This window comes from Exophiala aquamarina (genome assembly GCF_000709125.1).
Source record: "Exophiala aquamarina CBS 119918 chromosome Unknown aczIA-supercont1.8, whole genome shotgun sequence".
Taxonomy (NCBI): Eukaryota; Fungi; Ascomycota; class Eurotiomycetes; order Chaetothyriales; family Herpotrichiellaceae; genus Exophiala; species Exophiala aquamarina.
Genome location: NW_013550580.1, coordinates 395,595 through 413,303, shown reverse-complemented (window position 1 = coordinate 413,303; position 17,709 = coordinate 395,595). Strand labels below are relative to the sequence as shown.

The window sequence follows — 17,709 nt, the reverse complement described above, 5'->3', positions numbered from 1 at the left end:
CATTCAGTCGAACCATGACTCGACCCACCTGATCATTTCTTGTAGAAGATGATGCCGTCTCCCGCTGTCTCCATCCAAGATGAATCAACAACCGTTGTATGCTGGCAATCGTCAGCCTGCGTCCTTCTCCAATGGCGAGCGCAACGGCTCGCTCAGCGTCCCCGGTGCACGACCTCCCGAACAACCTGAATCCATCCAGTCCCGTGCGGCGCGTTTCGAAGATGAGAAGAGACGGATCATCGAAAGTTGCTTCAACAAGAGAGACCCCGATGGCATGCAGCTCGAGTCTTATATTACCCATGTCAAGATCTACGAAGATGCTTCTTATCCCTCGTCGCCCCCTCCCCCCGACTCCCCTGCTGGAAATAAAAAGAGCAGAGTCATCCTCGTCGCCGTTCGTAGATCAGGCAAAGTAAGAGTCCACAAAGCTCGCGAGAATGCCAACGGTACATTCTCCATTGGCAAGACATGGCCCTTGGAAGACTTGACTCATATTCTGTCCTATGCCTCTCTCGTCCCCGCGACCCGACAGCAGGAGATGGAGAAACAGTGGGCCACGAACACCGGCTTCACCATCACTCTTGGGAAGCCTTATTTCTGGCAGGCACCCACTGCAAAAGAGAAGGATTTCTTTATAGCAAGCCTCATCAAGATCTTTCGGAAATACACTGGAGGGAAAATGCCCGAAATGTTGGGCTTCTCTGCACAAGAAGTCACCCAGCTGATCGGTGCCTCGTCGGCGCCTACTCCGACACCCATACAGAAAGCAACCTTCTCTCCAGTCGTACCACAAGACCGCACATCGCCTCCGCCTCAGCTCTCACCCCAGCCCCCGGTTCCTGCGATTAGTGCAGCCCGCCCACAATCACCATACGTTGCTCATCAACCCCCACCAAGCAGGGACGGTAACAGGTTTGTTTCTCAAGAACAAGATCGTGCAAACAGTGGCCAATATCGTCCATACCCTCGAGAGAGCCAGCGGCCACCATCCGCCGGCGTTCAGGACCAACCTCCACTCAGATCCGAGCGGGGAACACCTGTTCGCGAGAATCCTCGACCGCAACAACCTTATGGCGCTCATTTAGCTGCGAGAGACGATACCCGTACCCCATCATTATCCAGTATTCAGCAAACACCCAGACCCTCGCTCAGCCCTCAGCCCTCAGTAAACTCACTACGGCCTTCTGAACCAACCCCAGAGCCACCAAGTCACAAGCCCAATGGATATGGAGCACCCCGACCTCTCGGCCAGGGCTTGCCAGGGAAAAGACTCGGACCAGCCCCGAGCCAGGAATCATTCCGCAATGCTGGGGCCAGCGAGTCATTTGCAAGCTCACGCCCTAGCACGGCGAATACTGATCGTAGGACACCAGAACCGGCGCCCAGCCTTCCTGCCCTTAGCTTTGATCAGCCCTTACCCAACCGCAAGATTTCTGTACCCTCAGTAGACCTCAAACCACCGCAGGCAGCCACCACAAACAGCCAAAGCAACAGCACTTTCGTGACGCCATTGGGCACACCAACTGGATTGAATGAAGAGACCGAGAAGGTACCAGGCGCAGCCTATTTTCCTACAAATCCAAATGCTCAACCACTCAAACAGCAGACAAACGAGCAGGCTCTGCCCAAGGCCGTAGCTAGCGAGCCCCCTGTGCCACAGCAAACCGTACAACAAAGCATAACAAACGCACCAGTCACTGCCGAGCCATCGGAGACTGCATCTACAAAAACCGAGGAAGAGCACCGCCCTGGTCTCGGTCCAATGGTGAAGAAAAAGTCTTCAAAGGATATTGCAGGACAATTCCGAAGGGCTGCCCTCGCAGCAGCTGCATTCCAACCTCGACAGGGCGGAGCAGGTGCCAGATTAAAGGCTTTGCAAGATAAGAACTCCAATGAGCCTGATGGCATTACAAGCGTTGTTCCGGCACCATTGCTAAGAGGCATGAGCGGCGATAGTGCGCGAAGCGGAACTCCGGAGGTTGCGACGCCCACCACTGAGAAGGAACAACCTCTGACTCCCAAACCCACCCCTGCTGAGCCAGTCCCTCGTGTGCAGATTGAAAGGACTGCAACCACTGACAGCGTTACGCGGCCCAGTACTCCCGTAGCCGCTCCGGCGGCGCCGAAGCTGAAAGAGAAACGAGAAGAGTCTCCCGACAAGGCTCGGTCAGGCTCTCCCCAGAGAAAGCGTCGACAAAGGCTGGAGGCAGAAGTCGAGAAGCATTGTGCGGCATTGGGTATTGATCCGCGGATACTGGATGGTCGTGGAGCAGACTTCAACGAACTTTTGACCGAGTTTGGTTGGGATGGAAGACTGTCCAATCACAGAAAGGTCGAAGACTTCGAAACCGAAATTCGTAGAGAAATTGGCCGTGCACAAGCAAGCGGTTGGTTGGGGCATGTTGAACAACAAGAAAGCAAGGTGCAGGAGCTCGCCAAATCGTTTGATAAAGCCATTGCCGAGTGCGAAGAGCTTGATGGTTTGCTCACTCTCTATGCCCATGAATTGGACACTCTCCATGACGATATTGAGTACATTGAAGCTCAGGGACAGGGTCTCCAGGTGCAAACCGCGAATCAGAAGCTCCTTCAAAAGGAGATGGAGAGTCTTCTGACAACACTGACAATTTCCTCTGGCGATCTGCGTCCCCTTCAATCTGCTCCCATCGACAGTCATGATGGTGTTCAAGCAATCGAACAATCTCTGACTCTGCTATACCGAGCAATGTTAACAATCGATCCTGACATCCGTCAGAATAAAATTCGTCAAGCGTCTTCAGCGAACAGGAGTGGAGTGGGTGTCTATGCCGATACTGAGATCGGACAGATGCGCGCAGTTCGGCAAAAGAAAGAGGAGTACAAGGAAGAGTCACTGATGTTTATGAATCGGTACAACCAATTCATGAAGTCAATGTTCTCGAATGCGAAGCGACGCGTCAGTGAAGAAAATATCTCAACCAACAGCTCTGTATCGTTGGTGTCTATGAATCTCAAGGCGAATACTACTTCGAGGCAGGAGCTCTGGTCATACAATCCGATCATGTTATTCGTACGCGAAGTCAATCAGTATGAGTGGTCTTTATTGATCCGCAACTACGAAATTGTTTTCAAGGAAAATTATTCTGATCAATTCCGTGATTATGCAATGGCAATGCGGAAGAATGCCAGAAGGCCAGCGGGTGAAGAACAGGAGATTCTCTTTACTCATCAGGAGAAGGATAAAGCTGAAGAATCATTGACCTCTACAGCTGCACGCAAACTGACGGTCAAGCGAAACAGGACGGTCAAAACCAGTGCCTTGCGGCAATCCATTGGTGGTAAGCAGGATGGCAGACCTGAAGCATGGAATGTTTTCAATACTGTGCTTGAGCAACAAGCCGCTGCGATCTCGGAGGAACAGAACTTCATTGTGCAATTCTTCCACCTTGATTCACAGTCAAACGCAGATTTTGCTGAGGTTGTACAGTCTCGGTCTCCCAGTCAGAGAAAGCTGCCCAATCTGCAATCCAAGCAATCTTACGATCCGGATAGAGAGATGGCGAAGATTGTTCAAAATACCACCGAGGGAATTTATTCTTTCTGGCCCATGGAGATGCAGAGTCTGGTGGAATGGGTCCTGAAATTGGATCAAATGCAGGGGGTTGGTGTCCTTCTGGCACTCGAGCAATGTTTGACCAAGTATGAGGAAACCAATCAAGAGTTCATCAGTCGAACAGTGAGAACACTGCACGAGCGACTTACTGGACTGTTCCACAAGTTTGTGGAGGAGCAGGTTAAAGCAATCGAAGAGACGAAGGTCAAGGTCAAGAAGAGGAAAGGCCTGATTTCTTTCATGAGAGTCTTCCCTGAGTTCAGCGCAGCGGTTGAGGATATGCTCCCTCAAGAATCTGCGGGCCACCCTGCATCGATGGAAGTACGATTCATCGTTAATGACGCCTACATCAAGCTTCTCAAAGCTATGTGGGAGTCGCTCAATTTCATCGCAAAGGATAACCCAGCCAGCTCGGGAGGAGCGGTCCATTCAAGTGGGCCCTCAAGTGGTGATCCTGAGGACAAGGAGGCACTGAATTATCATATCCTTCTCATCGAGAATATGAATTATTTCGTGGAAGAAGTCAAAACACATCACAATGTTGTGCTTGAGGAGTGGAGCGAGAAAGCTAGCCATGATCAATTCATGCACTTGACACAGTATACTGATGCCGTCATGCGAAGACCACTGGGCAAATGGTTAGATTTCCTGGAAAGTACAGAAGCATTGATGAAGTCCACCGAGTCGTATGCCAGCATTGCCAGCAAGCCTAGTCACTCGAGAAGCTCAGCCAAGAAGGTGTTATCGGCTTATGATGCGAAGGAGATTCGCAAGGGTATCGAGACATTGAAAAAGAGAGTCGAGAAACACTTCACGGATGCCGATGATCCGTCCAACTCAAGCAAGACTCTCATCGCAAGGGTGTTGGAGGAGTGCAATACACGATATACACTTGCGTACGATCGGATGAAGGCGGTGGTTGAGAAAGTTTACGATTCGACACTGGAAATAGATTGGCGAAAGGAGGATGTCGCAGCTATGTTTAAGAGATGAACCACCCCATGATGACGCTCATGAAATCTTTGCTTTCTTGAATCGAGCCACCAAGCACCAGTGACATATTCATCATCGTTAAAGGGAGCATGCGGTTTTCAATGTCCGATTCCTTTTCATGTCACCGCGATCATGGCGCGTGTATGTATGTGGGTGATGATATCCACCACGATACGATGCACAGGACCTAGAAATCAATCAGTCACAGATGGAAATTTCGGTGCACAGGTGTTTCGATTTGGATTTTGCTGACGGACATGCGCTGCAAGAACTCGTTTTAGTTCGTGCGATTCGAGTCTGCGATGTGGAAACTAGCGAATTATGACGGTGAAAGCAAAGCGATTGGGGACGAAGACTCTGTACAAAACTACCTAAATTGTGTCGAAATGCATCTTTACGGACATTTACTTAACTTGCCCTATCTTAGTAGGACTGTATCCGTACGTTGTGATGTTGTATCTCACCAAACTGTTAGCCATCGATGGGGGAGTGACTACCACCATCAACCAAACCTGCATATGGAGGAATCTAACCTGGTGTCTCATAACCACGACAGCCAACAACCCACACTCAGAGGCGTCAGCAACATTAGTGGCTGGAGCCTTTGGCCAAATGATCCTGGGTAGGCACTTCGGAGGGATCCTCCTCTGCTCGCTCGTATCGAGTACAAGTTCATTCAACCTCGATCGCCGAAACGGCCGATAGGGCCGAGATCTAGCCTCGATTCGCATTTTCTTTGTTGACTGCTCAGCCTGGGTCGGAATAGGGAGACGCACGCACGCCAGGCAGCCAGATTTAAATAAATGGAATCTAGAATATCCTGCTACAAGTTCCTTTTCTTTTCGGGAGATTCTTGCCCTTTTCACGTTTTACTGTGTGTTCCTTACCTCGGGAGGAATTCGATATCTTCGTGCCCAGACGCTGCCCGCCACCCGACGCAAAGAAACTCAACAGGTGCCTTGAGGCATCGAGAACAAGACAACAAGAAGACCATTGTGGGACGAAGTACGGCCCTAACCGTTCTGGAGTCGACACCGCAGTTACTCCTCGTTAGTTACAGAGTACGACAAAGGCCTACCAGAGCCCGGGCTGCGTACAACTCGCTCTCCGGCCTCCCATTTGCAAATCATCGAGATTGGGCGGTGGAGGTTCCGCAATTGATTGATAAGATTATCGGCACCCTGGAGGAGTGATCCACGTTCCCGCCTAGCTTAGTCTACGCTCTCGATCCAACCATATCACCCCATCATTACCATTTGCCCCCTGTGGAGCACCTCACCCTGCGCCTGAGCTTGCCGTGCGCCTCGGAATACTCCAAAGAAACGAAGCCAAAAAATTCAAAGTACGGAGGCCTAGGAAATCAACGGTAGGAAGTGGGAAGGATAACTCCGGCCCGCTTTTGTTCCAAACAAATATGTCATTATCAACATCTGCTTCGCGCGATCATGATTCGAAATCCAAGAACTCTTCCAACCTCAACGGTCACCACCAAAACCAACACCACAGCAGCAGCAAACCGCCTAAACTACCCGGCCGGCCCAAAGCCATCACGGCGAGCATGTCACTGCTGCGGAGCGTCAGGACGTTCCTGACGCCCAGTGGATCCCAGGCGCAACTGGGCGGCGATCAAGGCTCGTTGGGGTTTCGCAAAGCGAAGATCGAGACGGATTTGTTCCCGGCGACGAACCCGGAAGTCGACGGCGAGGATTGCCTGCACGATTGCAACGACTGCACGGTGCACTATCCAGCAAAATTCAAGATCGACGAGCACGACACGCTCTACGGGCACGTTAAAGGCTGGGAAACACATTTGATTGTTGGAACGGGCAAGACCGATTGGGTGCGCGATGTCACGGATGAGAAGGCCTCTGTCATGCAGGCCGTCGGCAGGGTGGGTGTCGACAGGAGGAATGGCAAGGTCATGCTGAGTGCCAGTAACATGCCGGTTAGCAGTGAGGGCTGCGATGGGGTGGAGGATGGGGTGGAGGAAGGCGCGGATTGTCTCCTCCTGCCGGCGTGGACGCTCGTAGAGAATGTCAAGCCCAGTCAGGTTGACGTGTTGATGAAGGAGGTGGTGGAGACGAGTGTCACGAATTCGACGCCCCTCGGTGGGAAGACGAATGTGGTTGTTGGGAATGGCCAGGCCAATGGACGTGCGGCAACATCAGAAACCACGAGTGATCAAGACGATACGCCTGATGTCTCTGTCCTACAGATCGGAGGCGCCAATGTGGCAGAAGCGCCCTCGACACCATCAGAAGGTACTCAAACACCCCAAGGAGAACCACAACAGCAACAGCAACAGCAGCCGCAAGAAGGGGGAGCCGGCCCCCAAAACACCAAAACCCTCACATCGACGCCCCTTCCACCCTCAATATCCAACACATTCAAGACCCGCCCCATCCCACACTCCTATCTGATCCTCATGTGCAGCCACAAGACGCGCGATGCCCGCTGCGGGCAATCCGCGCCGCTCCTGCGCAAGGAGTTCGAACGCATTCTGCGCCCCATGGGCCTGTACCGCGATCTGCACGACGACCGGCCCGGCGGCGTGGGGCTTTATTTTATCAATCATGTGGGCGGGCATAAGTACTCGGCCAATGTTATGATCTATAGACGGGAGGGAAGTACGAGAACGAAGGACGGGCGGGAGGTCGATGGGCATGAGGCTCAGCATGGAGAGGCGGTACAGTTGATCTGGCTGGCGAGGGTCACGCCAGAGGATTGCGAGAATATCGTGCGGTTCACCATCCTGCAGGGCAAATTGGTCAAGCCGCAGAGGCAGTTGAGAGGTGGGTTTGATCGGCAGAGGGGCTTGTTGAGTTGGTGAGACTCTTCGAAAATGAAATATGCAATGTTGATGGAGAAATATCATGAGCGCGTAACTAAGCTTGCATTTCTACGGATAGAAACATAAACGGCAGAGCGACACTGCGCAGATGTCACCGGACTAGGTGGTTAGATTCAATAGAGAAAGAATGACTATGAGGCGAGATAAGATGATATGAATGAAGAGAGTGGTACAGTGCACATAGGTAGATGAATTCCGGCTGGGAAATTCGATTCGATTCGATTTGATTCGTCAGCCTTGACTTCCACAGTGCTGGTGAGTTCACGTTCCACATCTGAACTCAGCATTGCTCTGTACAATAAGGTGCATATGTTTGTTTGTTTTGTTCCCCGAGGCAAAAGAACGACAACGAAAAGAGAGCAGACATTGTAGGCATGGGATTACATAGAATGGGGGAGGAGGGTATGGGTCCTGGGATGAGTTCTCTGGAGAAGGAATGTAGACAATAGTCTTGGTTTTGCTCAATGATCATTCCTCGACGAGGATCAAACACCAAGCTTGGGAATAAGACGTCTCCCTACTTCAGCTCTTTCAGCCAGCCGAGCGCAAAGACAGAACAAACTGTCTGCGCTGCAGACCAGACCGGTCCTGTTTCCAAGACGCAAGAAGCCTTTTCGGGTTACTCTGAGTTCTGCTCGACCTAAGGGATAAACATTAATGGAGGCGCTTAATGTGCTTAATAAAGTTGTCGAGAGCGCCAGCTGCAAGATAACAACCGACCGAGAGAGATCTTCCGGAGAAGAAATCACTGGAAGGGATCAAGCGTGACTCAGAACTGGTTGGTAAAGAAGGAAAGGAAGAGGAAGAAGCAAGGGAGAAAGAAATTTGTTTGATGGTATTTGATGCCAAGCTTTATCTTGCACTAGAACAAAAGCGGCCTAGGATTGTTTTCACGTGTTGCTGGCGGGCGGGACGTTGTGCATGCAGGATACCTGCCTAGGTACAAGTGCGTGTTCCTCATTTTCTACAATTTGCAAAGAACCATTTTAGAGTCTGCTGCCAACAATTTCTCTCCCTTCCTCTTCGGCCAAGTCATAGTGTTCTTTTAAGCACTCACTAACGCCACGATGTCGGCCGCGGACATTGAACAGATGAACAAGCTCCGCAAGAGCCTGGGCTTACCATTATTGAACGTAAGTGGACAACCGCCACCTACATCTGAAGGGCCAACATTCAAATCACATTCTGCAAGCGATGGCGAGGGCGAGGACAACGATGATGGCGAACCTGCATCCACCCTAGAGACTCGTGAAGCTGCCGGCTTCGACAATTGGAAGGCCCTGCAAGAGGAAGAGAAGCGGAAGGCTTTGAGAGAACGGAGGAAGAAGGAAATCCAGAGAGCAAGAGATGTTGCGGCCAGGGCGGCCAAGCTTGAGGGGAAGGGCCTAGGAGAACTCGACGACGATGCCGGCGACCTCGACGCGAAGGCTTGGTTGAAGGGCCAGAAGAAGCGGCAGAACAAGATCGAACGAGAACGCGCGGAGCGCCTGGTTCGAGAGCTCGCTGAGCGAGAGGCCCAAGCTGCCATCGAATATTCCTCCAAAGACCTTGCTGGCGTCCAGGTCGCGCATGAGCTCGAGGATTTCGACAATGGAGAGTCGGAGCATATTCTCACGTTGAAGGATCAGGAAATCGGAAACGATGATGACAGCGACCAAGACGATATTCTTGAAAACAGTGAGATTTTGGCCAGAGAGAACTTGAAGGAGAAGCTCGATCTCAAGAAGCGGAAGGTGTACGACGTCAATGATGACTCTGAAAAGGGTCTGCTCTCGCAATACGATGATAAGAAGCGGAAAGCCTTCACACTGGATGGCCAAGGTGCTACGATGGAAGAGCGGGAAGCCAAGCGTCAACAGATTGGAGAAAAATTGAAGAACACATTCAGCCTGGACATTCTCAAGCCTGATGTGGTTTCGGACTATATGGAGATCAAAATTAAGAAGCCCAAAACGGAGAAGAAGAAATCCAAACGGCAGAAGGCCGAGGACGAAGACGAGATCTTTCCTGTACATCAAGCCTCTAATGGTGATGCTATGGAAATTGATTTCGGATCGGCTGCACCAGTTCGCCCTCCTGGGAAGCCTCGCTATTCAGAGGACAATTTTAATGACGACGATGACCTGGCGAATGCTCTGTCGAGAAGTAGGCGCGTGGCCCTGAAGAAGCAGAAGCGAAAACCAGAAGATATTATCAAGCAGTTGAAGGAAGAAGAAAGCCAAGCAACTCCAGATGTGGAAGCTGAAGCCGGCCTTGTTCTTGATGACACCAAAGTCTTCCTTGACAATCTCTCCTCACGGCCAAGGGAAGAATTCATTGAACGGTCGATACAGAAGTCTGTGGAACAACCAGAAGCGGAAAGTACCCCTGAAGTGAGAGTCGAGCAAGACCAGCAAATGGGCGAAGCGTACGGTGGTATTGAGAATGAAGAGGAGCTTTTGGATCGCTTACGTCGGGAACAATCAACGCATACTCCAGATGTTCCACATGCGGGTTTGGAGGAAGAGAAAACACTGGATCAAGGCATGGCAGCCGCTCTGACTCTGCTCAAACAGCGAGGACTTGTCAAGGAGAGTGACTCTGGTGACAGAAACAAATTGTACAAGGACCGTCAACAGTTCATTATCGAGGCACGGCTGCGCGAGAACGAGGCGGAACAGCGAGCTCGAATGCAGCGTGAGCGAGATCGACAGTCAGGTAAACATACAGGCATGTCCGTCAAGGAGCGGGAGGAACACGCTCGTTGGCAAAACACACAACGCGAACATCAAACGTCGATCCAAGCTGCGGCTGCTTTCAACCGCGAATACAAGCCGGACGTGAACCTCAAATACATCGATGATGATGGGCGCTCAATGAACCAAAAGGAGGCGTTCAAGCATCTAAGTCATCAGTTCCATGGCAAAGGTAGTGGGAAGATGAAGACGGAAAAGCATCTCAAGAAAATTGCGGATGAGAAGAAGAGAGAGGCCACGAGTGTTCTGGATAGTAGCAAAGCCACAGGTATGAGCAATGCTCAAGGCGCCATGGGGAAGAAGAACAAGGCAGCTGGTGTTCGACTGGGTTGAGGCTAGAAGACCTGTGACGGAGTGAGAATACTGCGAAGTGCGTACCCATTGCTCGTGACTGGGCAGTTCATATACAGAGTATGTACGGATACAATATGGAACTTTGAGGACACCGCCTTATGGATATTCGCGGTGCAAGGCTTCCGACCGAACCTGACAGACCACCTTAGCTCGTACCGTGCCGGGACTGAACCAGGGGCATACCAGGTATTTTGGCGAATCTATCCTAAAAATGAAACGTAGAAGGCGGTCGGAACGTCGAAGGAGGAGACAAGGCCATTGGGCGGCTGAACGGATCTGCAAGGGCCCTTCTGGGTGGGTGGAGGAAGGAAGGAAGGGCGGAAGGGCCCAAGTGCCCAGGACGTGGGTGGGCATGAGGCAAAGGCAGAGCCAGAGCCACAGGCAAAGGCACGGCTAGGCACAGGCACAACGCATGGACGTGGGCGTGTAGGGGTGATGGCGTGGGCGGGCCCAATTACGCTTGAAGGGAGATTCGAAGAAGCATGTTTAAGGAGGGAGGACAACTGGGTTGGGGGAGCTTGGATACGTATTGTATGTACGAGTACTACAGAGTAGCTGGGCGCTAAAACAGTCCGTCTCTCCCTAACGACAGTACAGAAGTCACTCCCGGTAGCGGCCGGTGGTCTTAGGCGGTATGTAAGGGTGTGGGCACAGGCGTGGGTGAACACTGAACAGGCGGTGTCGGAGTTGGCCACCCCTTGGACCCGTTCTCCCTTCCCTCCCTCCTTGGGCCCCTGGGCTCCCCTTCCACGGCTTGTGGCTGTTGCTGGGGAGCTGCCAGTGGTGTCATTCCGACCCATGAGTCAAAGTTGGAGAAGCAAAAAACCGTTTCGCCTATACTGCAGTTGGGGATCGCATCCCACGATCCTTGACAGCTCCAGCACCAAGAAAGGTCCCTCCCCAAGCTGGCGAGTGCGATGTGAAGTGGACAGCTTTGAAACCCGCATCTCTCAGCTCCTGTCCCATTACCATTGACAATAATTTTTTTTTTCATTGACTCACTGTTCTCCTAGTCATCATCTCTCTTGTGTCCTATTTCATCTCCATTGCGCACTCTTGCTTGCTCTCTCTTGTACACTATTTCCTCATCTAAGCCTTTCGTCATCATGCTCTCCACACTTCGTCCTGTCGCCCGGACTGCGATCCGTCAACAACAGGTCCTTCGCATTGCTAGTGTCAACGCGTCCACATGGGCCAGCGTTAAGGAGGGTCCTCCTGATGCCATCCTGGGTATCACCGAGGCTTTCAAGAAGGATAGCTTCAAGGAGAAGATCAACTTGGGCGTTGGTGCATACCGTAAGCGACTGACACCACCACTCAATTGTGTACCCATCTGAGTTTCTTGCCAGCTAACCCTCTGTCATCCTGCAGGCGACGACAAGGGTAAACCCTACGTCCTCCCCTCCGTGCGGACCGCCGAACAGAAGCTCGTGCAGCAAAACCTCGACCACGAATATGCCGGCATCACTGGTGTCCCCAGCTTCACCAAACATGCGGCCGTCCTCGCCTACGGGCCCAACAGCAAGCCTATCAAGGAAGACCGCGTCGCCATCACACAGTCCATTTCTGGCACGGGTGCCCTGAGAATAGGTGGCGCTTTCTTCGAGCGATTCTATCCGCACGCAAAGACCATCTATATCCCGACGCCGTCGTGGGCCAACCACAAGGCCGTCTTCAGTGACTCCGGCCTCGAGGTCAAGCAGTACAAGTACTATAACAAGGACACCATCGGCCTCGACTTCGACGGCTTGATCGCCGACCTCAAGGCAGCCCCAAACAACTCCCTCTTCCTCCTGCACGCCTGCGCCCACAACCCGACCGGAATCGACCCAACACAAGAGCAATGGCAACAAATCAGCAACGTCTTCAAGGAGAAGGAGCACTACCCGTTCTTCGATATGGCATACCAGGGCTTCGCCAGCGGTGACACCGATCGCGACGCCTACCCGGTCCGTCTGTTCATCGAGCAAGGGCATGGTCTCGCCCTCGCGCAGTCGTTCGCCAAGAACATGGGCCTGTACGGCGAGAGAGTCGGCGCCTTCAGCATCGTAGCAGACAGCGCCGAGGAGAAGAAACGCATCGACTCCCAGGTCAAGATCCTCGTCCGCCCACTGTACTCCAACCCGCCCGTCAACGGTGCCCGCATCGCGAGCGAGATCCTCGGTAGCCCGGAGCTGAACAAGCAGTGGCTGGGCGAGGTCAAGGGCATGGCCGACCGCATCATCGAGATGAGAGCCCTGTTGAAGCAGAATCTCAAGGACTTGGGTTCCAAGCATAACTGGGATCATATCACGAACCAGGTGAGTCTTGATGTATATTGGGGTTTTCGTTTCAGTCGTGCGGTCCATACTGACATTGGATCTTGACAGATCGGCATGTTCGCATACACCGGGCTGACCGCCGAGCAGATGGACAAGCTGGCCAAGGAGCACTCGGTCTACGCCACCAAGGACGGCCGGATCTCTGTCTCAGGCATCACCACCGGAAACGTCAAGAGGCTTGCTGAGGCTATCCACAAGGTCACCAGCTAGATTGCCCAGTCAAAGACGCGGTGCATGTAAGCAGGGAAGCTGAGCCGCCGCGGTCAATGTATCACAATTGGGAAAGCAGGTACCAACTCTGGGGACCTAGTTATGTGGGGGGAGCATTTTGTGATGAAATTCGAACCCTTTTTCTGCATCTCACATATCTGATACCCCTTGTTCTGGCGGATTAACTTGTTCGAGAAAGAAGAAAGAAGCAAAACAAAAGCAGTTACGAGGAGCTAGTGGCTGTCATTTTCTCATCCGGTCCTGCGATTTGCATAGAATGAACCCATAGATAAAATGGCGAGATTCTGTTCACTGGTCTACAAACACTTGCCCCGGGAGAAGAGCCTTGTCTGAAGAGCCTGCGCACATTCGGATTGGGTGTGATGCAGCGTTAGGTCGCATAGCTGAGCCCTAGATAAAGATGGCGTGTGGCGTGATGCTATCCATCTACTACGAAGTACATGCGCGAGCGGCTCGTGACGTTTGAGAGCTCGAATCTTACCACGTCTCATAGTTGGAGTTCACAGAGAGAGAGTGGGGGAGAGAGGCTGCTCATACAGAGAGGTCGATGTGCACAGGATGGGCGACAGGCGTTGCCATGTTGTAGGTGGTGTGCTGGGTGGCATGGCATCGCATGTGAAAGGAATGAGAGCTTGCGATGTAGTGGTACATACACGGACCAAAACGGCGGGCATATTTTGAGGGGTGGCCTTAGTATCGGATACCGTGAACGAGGCACTCCGTGCCCCAGACTCATCCCAGAACCGTGGTTCTCAGGTTCGAATCGCACTTGGCGTTTTGCTGCCTCCTGCTTTGTTGGGGGCGGAGTATCTCGTACAGGAGCTGCGGGCTAATTTGCATTGGCACGGGTGGTGCTGTACGGAGTACCAGGTGCAGTGTCTGGTAGTTCTACTTCGTACCAAGATGCCGATTCGCATGGGCCCCGCGTATTGAATCAGCATAGGTTGAGCGTACGATGTTAGGAGGAGGACTAAGGGAACTGGGCGTGTGCATCCGTGTTCCGTAGTCTGTCCTGCTGGCTGAAAAGATCCAAGTTAGGTAGGCAGCTAAGGCCAGGTCCCTGCCGGATAGGCTGTAGGCTGGAGTGAAACCATCTTTAGCCATCTGCAAGGGATCTCTGTATTCCCTTCCTGATTCATGGGTACGTGCTGGCATTCCCGATGGGTGCATATCGAGCAACGCAATATCTCCCTCTGATCAAACTCAAATCGTAGCTTTTGCTTATTTTCGCTCAAGCGTTAGGTTTAGCCGCCACGGATGACAGTTGCAGACGGAGGGCAGAAGACATTCGCAACCAGGGGTAGACATGCATTGGAGGTATAGCGTTTTTTTAATACCTGGAGCCACGCCCAAACATGTGGTTGTAAGGCAGTCTAGGGACTGGAATCCATCGTTACCGTTCAGGACGAACCACCTGCTGAGCAGCCTGCCACCCAGCCTGCTCTAAGTGTCTAGGGCTTTTAGTTTTGTGATACGGATTGAGACGTAGTGGCTTTGCCTTTCGGGGAACATCTCAGCTAAGCCTTCATTCAGCCAGAGTCCCTTTTCTTTTTATCGATTGCTCTGTTGCTGGTAGTCGGCAGGCGGTAGTCCGTCCTCCGTATGAAGTACTCAGCATCCGAGGCTCGAAAGAAGGGACCTTCAAGGGAAAGCTTAGACTAGTCAGGTGTTCGTCCCCAGGCTCGTAGTTCTCGGGTCATGTGCATTCATGTCTTCCTACCGTCGTCCGATCAAACCCGGTAACTACAGTCCTCGTGTCTGGGAAAGGTGGCAATCGGCTCTGTCGGCGAAACTGCGTGACTCGTAGGCAGACTGGGCCGCCAGCTTCTGGGTAAGGTGACAGCTGGGTGCGCTGGGGTGGGGAAGGCTCGGACGAAGATGGAGCTGGTGTCGCCATGCTCTCAGATCCCAGTCCCAACCCGTCAGGATTGGGCCTAGTGGTAGTGCGCAAACCAATGCTAGAGAGACGCCATCTGCTTGTTGACATCATCTCCCCTTCGCTTGTGTTGGTGCTTTGTGCTCTTTCGTGCACTCCCACGACCTGGTGCCTTTTACGAAGCACTCCATTCCCCGGTGATCTTGCTTCGAGGGTGGTCTGCTGGTCGAATACTCTTTTACATCGACACTTGGTTCGACATATCAGACCAGCAATCCTCCCTTCTCACTGATGGTAGACTATGAGCAACTCAATCAATCCTGTGTCCAGCGCCAAAGAATGTGACTTGCCCAACGACGTCATTCCGCAGGCCAAAGCCAGGCGAAAATTTGACGTCGACAAACAAAACTCAGGTGTCTCTGGCGGCTGAATTTGGCAGTTGTTGGCACCTCGCAGTTCTCTAAAATAGAGAGTCGCCCATTGAAAATTCGATGCCACGCGCAGTAGAAGATGCGTCCCGCGATGGAAGAATACAACATGTAGTGACTCGTGAGCTGGTGGTACAAGAATGCTGTCAGCCCCCCCATTCCCTGCAATTTTGATGGCGATTTGCCGTATTCCCTACCTTCTAAATCATTTCATGGAGGGGCAGGAATTTGCCGGCTAGCGATATGGAGGGGTAGGTTCATTTTCTCCTGCACATTCGTCAATCAGAGTACGAGAAATGCGGCTGTGCCAGGGTCAACTTGAAGTAGCAAAGAGATGGCAGTGCCTGGTCCATAATTCGGTATGGGTATGGGTACGGCCACAGAGGGCAATAATGAGCCCGCGTCCTCTGTGAACATGGCCCTGGGTGAGCCTGAGCCTGTATCCGTAAGCTTACCGACCAAGAAGGCTGATGTGATAGAGTTGACAACCCCGGTCAGCGGCCCCCAGCCATACCAAGACGGCCGTCCGTAATAATATCTTTCGTGGTACTCCGTACTTTTTACCACTTGTCGCACACATTTTTATCCCTTCTTTGCCATTAGCTGATCCGGTATCAGCGTCGATCGTCCACTTCAATTTCCCATCAGCCTGGTGCGTACAACGTTCGTCCCACGGCAGCATTGACGTGTTGAAAGACAAACCCACCCTTACTTTCCAGATCCCTGGGACTCTGGCTTTGTGTGTTGGGCACTCGCTCTCGTCTGTATTCTGAGCCCCGCCTCTCTCCGGGAGCCGACACTTTCCACCGGCTGCTGTCCTCTCGTCGCACTGCGAGCTCGAGTCTTGAGATTGGCCAAGAATCACCGCTGCTGGTCGTAAGGAAGCTGAAGACTTCTGGAGTCTGCCTGGGAAGCTGGTGCAGCCAGATCATCAGAGTAAGTGTGAGAACTGCCCCGCTCCGGAAAGATATCTGATACAGAGGGTGCAGCAATTCAGCCTCAAAGCCTCGGGTAGTCCTATATTCTTCTTAGGTACACAGTTTTTGTCTTGTCGCCAGTTGTCTTGAGCCAATTGAGGGGTCTTAGCGGTCAAGCTTCGACGATCAGCAAGCCAGCAGGTCGTGTTTCCTCTCCTTGGAAGTACTTGGACGTCCCCGTACGTCACTTCCTTGCTGAGCACCTCCGACTCGCACTCGCGACTGCCAGTTTGGCAAAACTCATCACTGGCAACTGCCATTTTGTCCACTCACTCACTCACTCACTCCTGCTGTCCTTTGCACCTGCCTTTTGCCGATACTTCCCTCGTGCTCCTTCCTACGCACTGTTCACCTTTTTTTTATTTGTCGCAGACACGACGCAGATACACAAGACTTCGACTCTTGCAACTTCCATCCCCATTATCCACCAGCACAATCTCTTTCGTTCCACTTTTCCCCTCCAAGGTGTGGCAATGTCTATGCTCTGTTGATCCGTCATATGGTAATGTCATTTCTTCTCTGTTGCTGACTCTCATTCTCAGGCCAAGTTCCGCTTTCCAACCATCACTCAACCAGTTTATCCTCCGGCACTTTCATACGCTCTGGCCTTCGTAACCGGCCGCTGAGATCGATCAACCTCACTCGTTTCTCCCCAGGAAAACTCTCTTCCTCCCAGTTACGCCCGGATTCGAAGAACTGACCTTCGATCAAGGCCTGGCACTCTGCTATCCTAATTAGCGAACTGGTTGTGCCTTAACTATGGCTGAAGAAGTGAGTGCAATCGTTGCCACAGAGCGCAGATTCCTTCCCACGGCTTGGGGTACATCTTGGGCCGGAGCAGGACCCGCCGTACAAGACTGAGATTGCTCACACTTTGATATCGCCACAGGCAGAGATCGACTTCGGCGACCATGTCGACAGAGCAGCATTCGAACAGATCCTCGATATGGATGAAGAAGACGATCGAGAATTTAGCAGATCGATAGTGTTCGGTTTCCTCGAACAGGCCGAACAAACCTTTATCAAGATGGAAACAGCCCTGTTAGCATGACCATTCATCCCCGCAAGCCTTCATACCCTAATATCTTTTTGTCACAGTAAAGAAGAGGACCTCCCAGAACTTGCCAGTCTAGGCCACTTCCTGAAAGGGTCATCCGCCACATTGGGCTTCACCTTGGTCAAAGATGAGTGCGAGAAAATTCAACATTATGGCCACCAAAAGAACGAAACCGGCGAGCTCGATGAGCCAGATAAAGACATATGCCTGCAACTCAGCAAAGAAAGCATTACCAAGGCCAAGGCCGCATATCTGGCAATCGAGGCCCTGATGAAGAAATATTATGCCGACTGA

General features: G+C 52.2%; 5 protein-coding genes across 5 annotated transcripts; all 5 read left to right on the top strand.

The window, feature by feature from the left end:
- Nucleotides 1-79: 79 nt before the first annotated feature.
- A1O9_08717 (uncharacterized protein) lies at nucleotides 80-4,585 on the top strand (the record flags this gene model as incomplete). The annotated part of the gene is made up of 1 exon (XM_013402200.1): nucleotides 80-4,585. The coding sequence occupies one exon, from the start codon at nucleotides 80-82 to the stop codon at nucleotides 4,583-4,585; it is 4,506 nt and encodes a 1,501-aa protein (XP_013257654.1).
- Nucleotides 4,586-6,143: 1,558 nt separating this feature from the next.
- On the top strand, nucleotides 6,144-7,415 carry A1O9_08716 (uncharacterized protein; the record flags this gene model as incomplete). Its single annotated transcript, XM_013402199.1, has 2 exons — nucleotides 6,144-6,762; nucleotides 6,865-7,415. The coding sequence occupies 2 exons, from the start codon at nucleotides 6,144-6,146 to the stop codon at nucleotides 7,413-7,415; spliced, it is 1,170 nt and encodes a 389-aa protein (XP_013257653.1).
- A 1,088-nt stretch (nucleotides 7,416-8,503) lies between these two features.
- A1O9_08715 (uncharacterized protein) lies at nucleotides 8,504-10,504 on the top strand (the record flags this gene model as incomplete). The annotated part of the gene is made up of 1 exon (XM_013402198.1): nucleotides 8,504-10,504. One exon carries the CDS (start codon nucleotides 8,504-8,506, stop codon nucleotides 10,502-10,504), a length of 2,001 nt encoding a protein of 666 aa, XP_013257652.1.
- Nucleotides 10,505-11,631: 1,127 nt separating this feature from the next.
- On the top strand, nucleotides 11,632-13,056 carry A1O9_08714 (aspartate aminotransferase; the record flags this gene model as incomplete). The annotated part of the gene is made up of 3 exons (XM_013402197.1): nucleotides 11,632-11,821; nucleotides 11,897-12,825; nucleotides 12,895-13,056. 3 exons carry the CDS (start codon nucleotides 11,632-11,634, stop codon nucleotides 13,054-13,056), a joined length of 1,281 nt encoding a protein of 426 aa, XP_013257651.1.
- Nucleotides 13,057-17,304: 4,248 nt separating this feature from the next.
- Nucleotides 17,305-17,709, top strand: A1O9_08713 (osomolarity two-component system, phosphorelay intermediate protein YPD1; the record flags this gene model as incomplete). Its single annotated transcript, XM_013402196.1, has 2 exons — nucleotides 17,305-17,399; nucleotides 17,457-17,709. 2 exons carry the CDS (start codon nucleotides 17,305-17,307, stop codon nucleotides 17,707-17,709), a joined length of 348 nt encoding a protein of 115 aa, XP_013257650.1.